Source organism: Nomia melanderi, chromosome 5 (assembly GCF_051020985.1).
Source record: "Nomia melanderi isolate GNS246 chromosome 5, iyNomMela1, whole genome shotgun sequence".
NCBI classification, from domain to species: domain Eukaryota; kingdom Metazoa; phylum Arthropoda; class Insecta; order Hymenoptera; family Halictidae; genus Nomia; species Nomia melanderi.
In genome coordinates, this window is record NC_135003.1 from 14444155 (window position 1) to 14456377 (window position 12223).

Consider the following 12223-nt stretch of genomic DNA (forward strand, 5'->3'; position numbering starts at 1 on the left):
AACGCATTCACACGATACCCTCTTCTATCCATTAAACATCCAAATACTACATAAAGAAACCTTTTATTTTGTCAACAATTTATTCCAAAAACCTTGCAATAAAAATATAAATAACATTTTTCAAATATTTCAATGCAACAACGTCTCTCGACGTTTTATTTTTCAAGTATTGCTACCAGAAAATATTAGGGAATATTTTATTCAACAAACATTTGACCGATACTAATTGATCAGAATTTCTGTTCGTCGATCCGTTTGATCACGCCTACGGGTTCAAGCGCCCCGAGAATTCACAAAGATGGAAACGCTCCTCGGGAGGAAAAGCATGGCCGCCGTCGGACGATGGCGCTCTCCCGCTTTCGATTCACGGCTGTCGGGCTCTCCTTCTGCCCGTTCCTTTCACCCGGTATCCCCACTTCGAGGAATCACGTTTCGGTTCGCAGGGAATCCAGAACCCAGCCCAAGCCCAACCTAACCTCTACCGCCGGCCAGGCCGTGTTTCTAAACCGCGCGTTCGACTTCCGAGGAATTTCTTGATTGCCACCGATTTTTTTCGACGTGTCAGGTCCTCGAATAGAAATTGGCCGTTCGCTACCCAAGGTGCATGGAAGGGCTCGCTTTTCGAGGCTGATGAGGACCAATAAACCCCTGCAATTCTGTAGCAGCCACTCGCAACGAGTAATAATCCGCTAGATGTTCTCTTTCGATAGAAACTTCCTCAAAACTGTTCAACGTATTCGTTATAAAACACTGACAATTCATGCAGTTCTTTCTTTTCCAAACTTGTTTCTCGCAGTCTGAGTGAGTATTAAAAAATCTGGATATTTAAAACATAGGATTATAATTTTCATTAGAAAATCCAGTTATTAAGAGTGCCATCTTCACCAGAATAAAATGAATTCTGCAGTAGCGATATAGAGGATGTCAACAAGGTATCATTTTTAAAATACAAATAATGTTATCAAAATTTGCAAATCCCCAGTCTTCCCACTACCGAACATTATCAGTAGCAATGCCTTGAACACAAAGACTAATGAAAAATTAGCACTCGGTCGATCCCAGTGCTCCGGGCTCATTAAATCGAGCCGGACGCAACCGTGGAAAATGTCCCCGATTTCAGAGGCCATTTTCGAGGCACGATCGGGATCGCAGCGGTTTGTGGAACGCGATGCCAACGGGGAGAGATAGAAACGTTCCGGGCAAGGGACACACATGTGGCGTGTAGAGCCCGGGGGACGGTGTTACCGGTGTTGCCCACGCACACTGCAACCCGGGACAGCCATTTTGAATTCCAACAGGCTTTCTGCAGCGAACGTTGAAACGCTGCGGGAAGAGAGGGGGCACGGAGGGGTTGAGAGAGTCCGAGGAGATACGGCGTGTGTCCTCGTCTTATTTTTCAGATGTCAAAGGACCGAGGCCACGAGGCAATATTGTTGATACTTGATGTTGCAGCCATGTTCCGGTGCTCTCTCCCGACTGCAGCGCGCCCCTCTTGGCGGGAGATCCGTTTCTTTTTCTGCCGTCCCGGTTCCACCTCTTTCTCCCCTTTTTTTCGCCGCGGACGACTCGACGGTAGTCTTTCGGCTCTTTCCAACAGTTCTCCAACCTCGACCGTATGAGGACTGCTCTGAAAGAACTGCTGGAACATGTGTAGTGGCACATGTTATTGTGCATTGTTCCTTGAAACTTTGAGAACGATTCACCAGGGGCATTCGCTCCTTACTTATTGGACTCTCGACTGATTAGGCAAGTTCCAATTGTCGTAGGTTCTTCCGCGAAATTCGAGTTAAAGAAACATACGATAACCAAGTCCGTGTCACGAAGAATTCTAAAGCCGTAACAAGCGAATTTCAAAATTCTCCAAATCTCAAAACACACTTCTCAACTCTACAAATCAAAGATTCAACACTCTCACGAACCCTATCAACCAAAGAATGAATACAATTTTCAACCACTCAAGTTCACCCGAAATAAACTCGAGCGAAGGTCCAAACGCGCGCAATCTAGAGCCCAAAGCGCACGGGGCGTATTCATAAACGCGTGTCGCTCTCATTTTTCCCGTCCCGAAATAGTCAGACCGTATTCCGAGAAATCCCGTGTAAGTTATTCGAGCATCGCGCTCGGTTAGCGTCAATGTCCGATCGGCGAGGGACGCGAAAGAATCGTGGAAGACGTTTGAGGCGGTGCGTCGGGCTGCGACACGAACCGCCATCGGTGTTGGGTGTCTCGCGGCGGTTAATGGCGGCCGTGATTCGGCCGAGATAGAGAGCAGACCCGAGCTCTCCGGCGGCGTCGGTCGTCCACTTAATCAAGCCCGGTACGAGCTGCAATATTCATAACTTACCAGGGTATAATGTCGTAAAGCGTATCCCGGCGTCCGTGTTTTTACGGAACACAGCCTCGAATTTATTCGAATTCCCCGGGCGCAGACACCGGGGCAGCACCGGCCACCATTTTCTGCTACGCGTATTCCATTTCGACGGGCAAGTCTTTATCACGGCCGCGCTGCTCGCGCTTTCGAGGCTCGCGCGCTGTTCCTTTCGTTTCTCGTTCTTCCTCCTTTCCTCCGTCTTTTTTCCCCCAGTTTTTTTTCCCCCCTTCCTCGGCTGTCGCGTTCCCTTCCCCGTCGCGTTTGCCCCTCTCCGCCGCCGTTTCGCCTCTAATAAGCTACAGAATTTATTTTCTCCGCGCGAGAAGGACCTTCGAGGATTCCTCTTGGCGTTGAGGGGTTCGCTTATTATGCGCACGCTTCGCTTGTTAAATGTTCGACCGGTTCGTTAATCAGCCGCTCGAATTTTTCCCTGGCTCGTTGAGCATGATTATACTCTCTCGTGGTGCTTGGTCCTTTGGGGATGGGCTGATTCGATAGTTGCCTGGGATCGGTCGTTTCTGTGATTGATCTGAGCTTTTGCCAGAGACGTCCACAGGCAACGGTTTAGCTGATGGTTTCAGGGATTTTGCGATGCGAGCGAGTAGAAGGGGTCGAAATGTGTTCGGAATGTTGTTTGCGTCTTTAAAGGAGGACAGCTGTTGATTTTAGAAGAGCTAATTTGGAGACTTTTGGAAGTGTAGATTGCGTGGCTAAGGATTCAGTTGAATTTTACAAGGACACTGACTGAAAGGGTATAAGAAATGTAGAGAAAAACTGTTCTATAGGGAATTCGAACCCTTTTTTGCAGAAGTGACCTCCAATGACTCCCGCTCGTAATCTTCGAGCGTCCTTGAAATTGGAAAACCGTCCTCCTTCAATGCAACACCCTTTGCTCTCGACTTGAGCCGGATACGAGCCGAGATTATTTTCGAAGTTAAACTTTCAACAATGTCATCGCACCGCTTTATGGAGCAGGAAGGACCATTAAGTTTGAGCACGATTGAAAGATTTTAATTGCAAGCTCCGGGAATCCTTATTTTAAGACTCAGAATTGAAGCGACGTTTAATGAGCACGTTAGCAACTGAATTTTCAGTGATTTCGTAGCTGTTAACATTTTATGGATACCCTGTGAATTATTGTATTCTGTGTCTCATATTTATAGATTCTTCTCTTGCACTAACTGAAAAATATTCTAGTTAAACACTAAATATATTCCATTAAAAATTCGTGTCTAAATTTTCTATACTTCCTCGTATTAAATGTAAGCAATCAAAATAGAAAATAGGAATAGCGGTTGATCAAGGATCACTCGATCTGATATTCTAAAGAATCTATCGACTTTCGCCTTTGTAACTTGACAGCTCTGTATTAAGCCTTCGAGAATAACGTTCGAGGAAGCGACAGGATCTACCGGATGTGGAGTTCGTGCTGGATCTCGCGGCGAGATCGCGGTTTCCGATATTCATCCCGAAATCCTGCACGAACCGCACGGGGCCGCGTGTTTTCGAGCCGTGGCTACGGATTATTTACTCAACGAGAATAGACTTCTATATCAACTTCCTATGTTTGGGATCGGAACGCGCGCGCGCGGCTGCGCATAAAACCGGTGGATCGCTCGAGCGATATCTAAACATTGCAGTTTACGAGCAACGACAAGTTTACGTGGATGGCTCGTTATCCGGGCGCCTTTTCCACGATTGCATCCTCATGTTGCACCGCTTCTTCCTTCCAGCTCGAGGAATCCTGTCCTTGGAGCTGGCTCCTTTTATTCCGAGACTTAGAACCCACCGTGAGTCACGCGGTCTCTGTGCGTACGTTCGAAATAACACTTGCGTTTCACAATTGTTCTCCGATTCTTGCTTGCTTCCACTTGTCATCGATGCTTCTGGAATCTTTTGCGAGACAGTTCACTGTAACGTAGATGAGTATCACGAATTCTGTTGCAAAATGAATCAATGCAGCGAAACGTGCAGGTTGCACTTGATATTTGCAAGATCGTTGAGTCAGGCACTAATAACTTTAATCGCGACTATTCGCTACGACGTGCGTCGTTTCGTAGATTGATCTTCAAAGTGGAAAACACGAATCATGTTCTGTTGAAGCTTTTACTTTAGAAAATGTGCATATTCATATCGCCATAATGGACGCCGAAGATTCATGATTGTATTTGTTATATAATGGAGACACTAAAGACTGTGAACGTCATTAAGAGCGGCGCGAGTCAACGAATCTGAAACTACCCGCAAAAGAACGATACACGAACGTCCACTCGCGAATCTCGGTTGGGAATCAAATGGGAGCAAGACGCGCGCACATTTCTCGTATTGTAAATACACAAAATTTACGTTTATAACGGGTACTTAGGCTTGATTTACGCTGGTGGCTGGCCTGAGATACGGCCACGGTCTGGATTCATCGCGCCAGGACGTTACTTGATGAGATGAAACTCGATTAAGACCCGAATATTTGGGAACATCTGCCTCTTTGAAGAGGATCGAATGGTATTCGGCTGAGACATCGGCGCGCAGTGATTGGCTGGTTTATTGAATCAAGTTTGGTGAAGTCATTGGACCACAGAGATGGCGTCGTATCGATCATCGTTAGGATTTGAATAGCTGGGATCTATAAAAATAAAGAACGTTGCTTAATTCGGTCGACGAGTGAACGGTGGGATTGCAGACGGCAACCATATTGAATATTTCGCACGAAGACGAACAATTCCATTGGTAACTAATTAATCTTTATGTATAGAAGCCGCTCATATAATTTGAAAATCTAATTGGGGCGTATTACTTCTGGGGAAAAGAAAGAAGTGCATGTTCTATTTAGATTTTTAGCTCTTTCAGTACTTGAACACATCCTCCATGATTATTTTCTGCCATTGGAGGCTGATGGAACGTTTAGTGCAGACCCGAAAGCACTGTTCAAGTAGCAGAAGCCACTACTTGAAGCTACATCTTCCACTTGGCTGTAATTGATCGCGAAATTAACTCGTTGCCAGATGGCTGTTCCACGAACGTGTTGGCCACATCAGCAGCGACAATTATCGCTATGAGGATTCTCCAATCTATTTCTCCTGCATGCGAGGAATTGAATTTTCCTTTACCCTTTAATTAACACTGCAATCGAGGAATAATGAAACAATTTTTTAAACTGCTGTATGATTGAAAGGTTTATAAAGGTTTAACACGCGGAAGCACAATGGAAGACTTAAATAAGGGACGCATCTGTTTCTCCGATGCAGCATCTGTAAATTACTCAATAAAAATTCATATTTGCATAAAAATCCGCAGTCTACTCATAACTAAAGTAGTGAAACTAATTCTGAGAAACAGGGCTCCATTTTTCCTGATTCAATTCCATTGTTTTCCAAAGATACCTACACGAAATCTCGTAAATTTCGACTTTCTACCGTATTTTCATTGGTCTCCGAGTTACCAATAATATTTTCCGTTGTGTCGTTATTACTGTAACGGCCATCATGTTTCCCAGTGCATCCAATCTTCTTGTTTTGCTTTTCTCCGTTCGGAGCTCCATTTGTTTACGCCGATCAGCAGATATTCATGGAGCGGTCCATTTTCTTTCTAAGGAAAATAACTTTTCATCTCGATTGAACCGTTTTATTTATGTTACCTCATCCTTTCGGCTAGATTTTATACGTTCCTCGTAATACGAGTAATGAAATGGGGTTGTTTCCATTTCGACCCGACCTTATCGACCTTTCCCTTCCCTGCCTTATCGATTCTCGGCTATTGACCTTTCGCGCTGCTTCGCACGATGGCGCCACGATCGAGCCAACGCAGCGATCTCTCGAAAGGCCACTGCATTTTTTTCAACCCCCTTCGGGGTAGTTTTTACCTGCCCCTGTTAAGAGACTTCCTTTCGCATCAACAAAAAACAATATTCTTACCGCTTACAAGACATTTTATTGCACAATATAGTACAAAAAGTAGCAAGATATTTTATATATACCGGACACAACAAACATTATACTTAACGCAATGTTTATTATTTTAATGCCGTAGATTTTGAAGCTTATTAAAAATGAGAACGTATGATGCAAACTATCAATATCTTCTCTTTCAGACCGTTCTGAAGGTAACGTAAATCTATCAGAAAATTGGAAAAATAAATTCCATGTACCATTCTTCTCCGATACAAAATAAAAAGTGAAATTCTATGCATTACGAAGAAATTCCATTAGAATTTCCAACAGAAGTCGCAATCGAATTATCATTAATCCTTAAAACTCTACGATCTATTTACAGTTTCCCAATCCCGACAGAAAGTTACGAGTCAGTGCTCCCGCGCCACGGAAACAGCGATCGCATCGTTCATCTTTTACACCCTTCATCTCCGTTTCTATCTCCGTCCCATTTACCTCCCAGAAAAAGATCCCATCGTAGATCTCCATCCATTTTCCGTAACAATGAATCCACGCTCCCTTCTCGAGCGTATATAACCCCCACCAGCCCCCGTAGCGGAGGGGCACAGAGAAGTCCCACCCCTCCGTCCTAACTAAGTTGCCGGTAGGAAAAAATGCAAAGTAGTCGCCCGGAGCTTATTTATCGTCGCCCCCCGTCTTAGCGCAGCTTCTGGGTCTCGGAAATTTCATCTCCCCCGAGGCCACCGCTGGGAAATCGTGTTCCGCCACCCCTAGCCTTCAACCCTCGAATTCTTTTTCTTGTTGTTTCCGTGTTAAGACGGTCGACGCGTTCACCATTCGCTAAGTAAACCTTTTATGTATTGTTTATGACAGTGAACTGAAACCTTTTATGCGGAGGGTGTAGAATGTTAATAATGATAATGCTCGGATTACATTAGAGGAAATTCATTCGCATTCCTGAATATACAACAACTCGTTCTGTACATTTTCAGGGAAATCTCTAGAAAATTAGAGTCTCTTCGGTTTCCATTTTGAATATCAACAGTAACATGTAACTCTTCTGAATATTTTGTATAGGAGAAAGAACCTGTTTCTAACACTGTTTAGTTTTCCAGAGATCGAATAACTGTAAATCGCAAAACGTCGGTTGTTTACAGTGCCAGAATGCCGGCAACAAGGTTTCATTTATTTCTCGCCTGGCGGAACCTTTCACTCCTTTAATTTAATCGCCGACCGATTCGTTTCCCCGCGTTATTTAATTATCCGCCGGCGGTTTTTCACGGGCAGCGTAAAATGGAACCGGGCGTTATCCGTTTTGCGGTAAAAGCGAAGGGCGTCGAACGCAACAAGTGTGAAGATACGTTGTTTCGCTGCTCGGCCGACGATGCCGTGCAACGGCCGTATGAATAAACTTACCGAGCACGCCTGCAGAAAAAAAAAGTTTTACGGACTTTTGATTTTTATCGCCGCGCACCGCGAACAAATCGCGTCGAACGTTTTACCTTGGCCTTTTTCCTTTTTACTGCCCCGGCGAGTTTCGTCGCGATTGATTATTACGAAGACGTGACATTTGACACTGTTTTAGGTAACAATTGAACATTTGAAAATCAATTCCGGCCGGAACGTACTGGTACAATATTACAATGAAATTCACTCCGTCTGAATATTCACGTTGAATCGAATAAACGTCGGAAACGGATCCTTGGACGCTCCCACTGTGAAAATATGAAACAGACTAAACAAAATGAATATTTTCTAACTGTCCGACGAATTCAAGCTTCCAGCGTTCATTTCGACGGTGGAATGCGTTTTAAATAATTCCGGTCGTCGGGTTTATCGCGTCGAACGATCGGAAGAGAAGTTTTTGAAATTCCTTCTCTCGTGCCGCGCGGTTTGTTCTCCGATGTTTCCGGCGCGCCGACTACCACCGAGTAAACTGTTGCGCGCGGTACAGCTGAACGGCAAATGTAGCGATCTAAACACGAATTCCCGGTATGTAAACGCAGACTTTCCTACGGTCTGATGCAACGTGGATCTCGAAGGTATAAAAAGCTCGAGGCGTCGAGCGTTTCGGGACCGAGCGCGAAATGTTTATCCCGAGAAAAAGAGGTGTCCTTCGAGACACGTCGGAACCTCTCGCAGACTTTACACTGTTTCTTAAACAAGAGCCTCGCCAGTTAATCGTCGGTATGATTTTAGACCCGGTGCAATTCTCTCCCGCCGGGGAACGGTGTCTCGCTCGGTGCTCCGCGATTTTAAAATCCGCCGGCTGCGCGATTCGAACAATGGGCATTTCACTATTATATATCCGAGAAGAAAAGTATATTAAATTACTGCTGTTCCTATGGCACATTGTACGTATGAATAATTCATTGATCGTATAAATAAAACATCGCGCGTGGAATTCATTTGCCTTCAATTGAAATGTAATAGTCGTTTAATTCTCAAAACCAAACAATTGATATTATATAATTCAAGCTTTCAATCGTTACGCATTATGCAAACTTCCGTAAAAATTATTCGCTTAACTACACGAACAAAAGTATTCGACATTAATAAATTCTTTCGGTAGTTTCTTTCTGTGTATACTCTGTGATCTAACACGAAGACAGTGCAGAACAAAAAGTCACGATTCAAGGCACAAAGAGTTAATTCAATCGCGCCTCGGCGCAAAGAGCCTCTGTCGATTTTTTCGAGTTATTCGCAGAAAGCAATCTTGCAACCCCATCTGCGCAAAGGTCATATTCAAATCGGCCGCGCGGCGTCATTTAAATACCAATATCCATAATCCAACGTATCAAGTGTTCATTTTTATTCCGCGCCGAGCAGAACCTCCCACTCGGCCGTGTTCCGGCCCGATCGCGTTCTATACGCCGACGCGGATCGCTACACAATACGCGTTTTTATAATAGCCCGCGTTACGTAGGCGGAGCCGAAGCGCATTCGTAACACGCATTTGCATACACGTCCGCGCGCACGGACACAAAGGGAGCCCGCCGGCTAAAACCGTACTTCGCGCGCGAGATTTCGAAGAAACGGCCCTCGCAGCCTGCGCCGAACTTAAAATACACCCGATCGCCGCACGCGACTATTTCACCGGTCGCCCAACAATGTTGGAAATCCAAGGAACCATCTTCGAGAGGCGATTTTTCCGTGGATTCCCGGGAATTTACGGACACGAGCGCCGATCGCGCTGGACTCCGACGTGTTTTCTTTCTTTCCTCTCTTCCCCTTGGAACTATCTTCGAAACGGACGATTTTTTCGGACGACCGGTAGCGGATCAGTTCCTTTTTCACTCCCAGACGATTGGTCCCTGGAAATTGAGACACTTCTGTTGGCACCGTAGGAATAATGGCGTTCGAGATTATTCAAGAATTTATCGGGAGGGAAGTCGGATGCATTATTCATGAGTTCGAACGATCAGCGGGACAGTGACTGGCGACTTCAACCACTTCGTTAATTAAGTGATAATCTTGTGTTTTACTATCTACTTCGAATCTCGAGGATCCAGCGACTAGGATGTGTTTGCGCGGATTCTCGCGGCCACGGATGAAGAAGGACACGCGAAAGTTCGCTGTTTAGTCAGATCCAACACGAACTACAAAGAATATTCGATTATGTTTGATACAATATTTACGTTCCTTCCATTCCTGTTTCCAGAATAACGATCGCGCGAATACTACGGAATGCCCGATCCGAGAAATACCATTCAACTCGAATGACACGTAACGCGAACATCCAGTTTCTCAGGCGGACCGCTCGGCGACGATAAGAAAAACGAACGGAAAAATATAACAGGCCCCGATAAACGAGTCACACAGTGTACCCTAAACAGAATGCATGAAAGCCGCGGACCGATTATTACCCGCGCGTGCACGAGCGCCGTTTCCAGCTCGACTCTTTCAGAAACAAGCGCGGCCGAGCTATCCTGCGAGAGGGTTGAATAATCGACGGTGCCTCGCTCGTATAAAATCTTATCTAAATTCTCGGCCGGATCGTAAGGTGAGATACAGACGGAAAAAAAGGTGGAGGGGGGAGTGGAAGGGGCGGACGTCTGGGAAGTAGACATTTTACTTCCAAGATGGACGAAACCCGTCGGAAAGGGGAAGAAGCCGGAGCGAACGAGGAAAACTGCGGCGGGGGGGAAAAGCTGAACGGCCGAGGGACAGGGGATGGTTACCGGAGAGAGCCCGGGACTCGCCAGATAGCTGGGGTGGAACTCTCCGGCTGACTCTCATTAAGCTAAATTGTCTCTGAGGATGAGCTTCCTTAATTACTTAGCCAGTCCGACGGTGCGCCGCTGCCTCCAACCGGCCTGTCTCGTCTTTTATTCGGCGCATTGCCGCGGATACAAGTTTTATACGCTGGATTGTTGTTTCCAGGAGTTTTTGCTACTCAATGGATTGGGTATTACCGAAGCTGCGACTGAATTTTCGGAATGGTGTTTAAAAATTTAGGGGAAATGCTTTGGAAATGTAGGACTTCCGTGAGGAAGAGGTTGATGAGATGGAGAAGTTGTTTAATTGAATGCGAGGAAATGATAGGTGACTTGATGAAAATTGGTGTGTGTGTTATGTGAAGATAATGGAAGCTCAAAATTTCAGTTACGCTTTATAGATTGAAAATCGGAAGTTAAAGAAGTAAGATTCATTTGTCTTAGCTCGTTCGAAGTTTTTTTTGAAATATCAGCCCTTTGCACAGAGGCGACTCAGTCGCTATTTAGTTTGATGCAGTAGAATTACAAAGTTTGATGTTCAATATTAGTTCATTTAACGTAATTATCCATGAAACGTTAAAATAGAATAGTTCTATCGATTGATTTCCATATTGTTTATATTAATGCTAGTTATAAAACGTACCATTGATATTTCATTAGAAAATGAAGAATATATCTAGCGAAACAATGTTCGAGTGCTAAGGGTTAACTTGCGATATCTAACTGCGTGGAGTCTTTTATAATTTCAGATCATGGAAGCTCATTACAATATTGGATATCGTCATACAAGCAAAACACTGTCTAAAAATAATGCTCAATACCTCAAATACGAAACTCTGAACTGCATTCACCTCGACAAAAACTTGAAGGAAAGATGAATATTCCAAATAAATATTCCACAAACGAAACTTACATATCCACGCAAGCGCGCCGGTGGTCCAAGTAATTCTTCGCCGGGTGTAATCCGCCACGCACCCAATTTCTCTGAAAACAAAACAAGATACAGCGTCTATTCACCCGCCGGCACAGGCGACATAAAGCGCAAAGAATAAAAATACTGGTGTGTTCTCACTGCGGCGCAAAATTGGATGCACCGTGTTTCGGGGTGAGGAGGAAGGGTGCAGCTGAGACGAGGAGGGACAGGAGGGTACAAGGGTGTCCAATGTTGTCAGCGATTCTCAAGTTGAACTTACGTCAAACAATTTTTGGGGGTTGTGCACTGTAAACTTCGACAGTGTAGCTGTTGAATAATTTCTGGGAATTAAATTTTTTATCTATTATTAATCTCCAAATATTTGTCTGTTTTCATTTCTTTACACAAATTATCCGATTCGCCTCTGTCTACTCTGTTATATTTTATTCGCATTGTCATACTATAACTACAGCTTTCCATATCCACAGTCAGTAAAAGCACTCAGACGTCATGCCCGTTAACAGAAATGTTTAAACACAACAAATGCTCCATAGTTCGTTCTCATATTACTAAATATCTTCGAAATTTTTAATATCATGACTTATAACTTGTTTCAATGAACAACATACGGTGTGCAACGTTTTTAGTAGTAATCCACCCCCATTCCTGTTCAAAAACTTTCGTTTCTAACTGTACCTATTTTCTCAACACTAGAACTACCGAGCACTTAAACTGACTTTTGAAAATTTCATTATAAAAACTACAAACGTATTAAGATTTGGTTTAAATTTCAGCTTCTTTAGTAATTCCTCGAAGAGGTGTTCGCCCTCTTCAG

At 44.4% G+C, this 12223-nt stretch overlaps 1 protein-coding gene across 3 annotated transcripts in view; it reads left to right on the forward strand.

The window, feature by feature from the left end:
- Positions 1-11340, forward strand: part of LOC116424229 (uncharacterized) — a 51768-nt gene extending 40428 nt beyond the window's left edge. For all 3 annotated transcript variants that reach the window (XM_076367631.1, XM_076367629.1, XM_076367630.1), the window contains exon 4: positions 11225-11340. In XM_076367631.1, coding sequence (XP_076223746.1) covers positions 11225-11315 — 91 coding nt within the window. In that variant the 3' untranslated portion in view covers positions 11316-11340. The remainder of the gene's footprint in view (positions 1-11224) is intronic.
- The last annotated feature ends 883 nt before the right edge of the window (positions 11341-12223 follow it).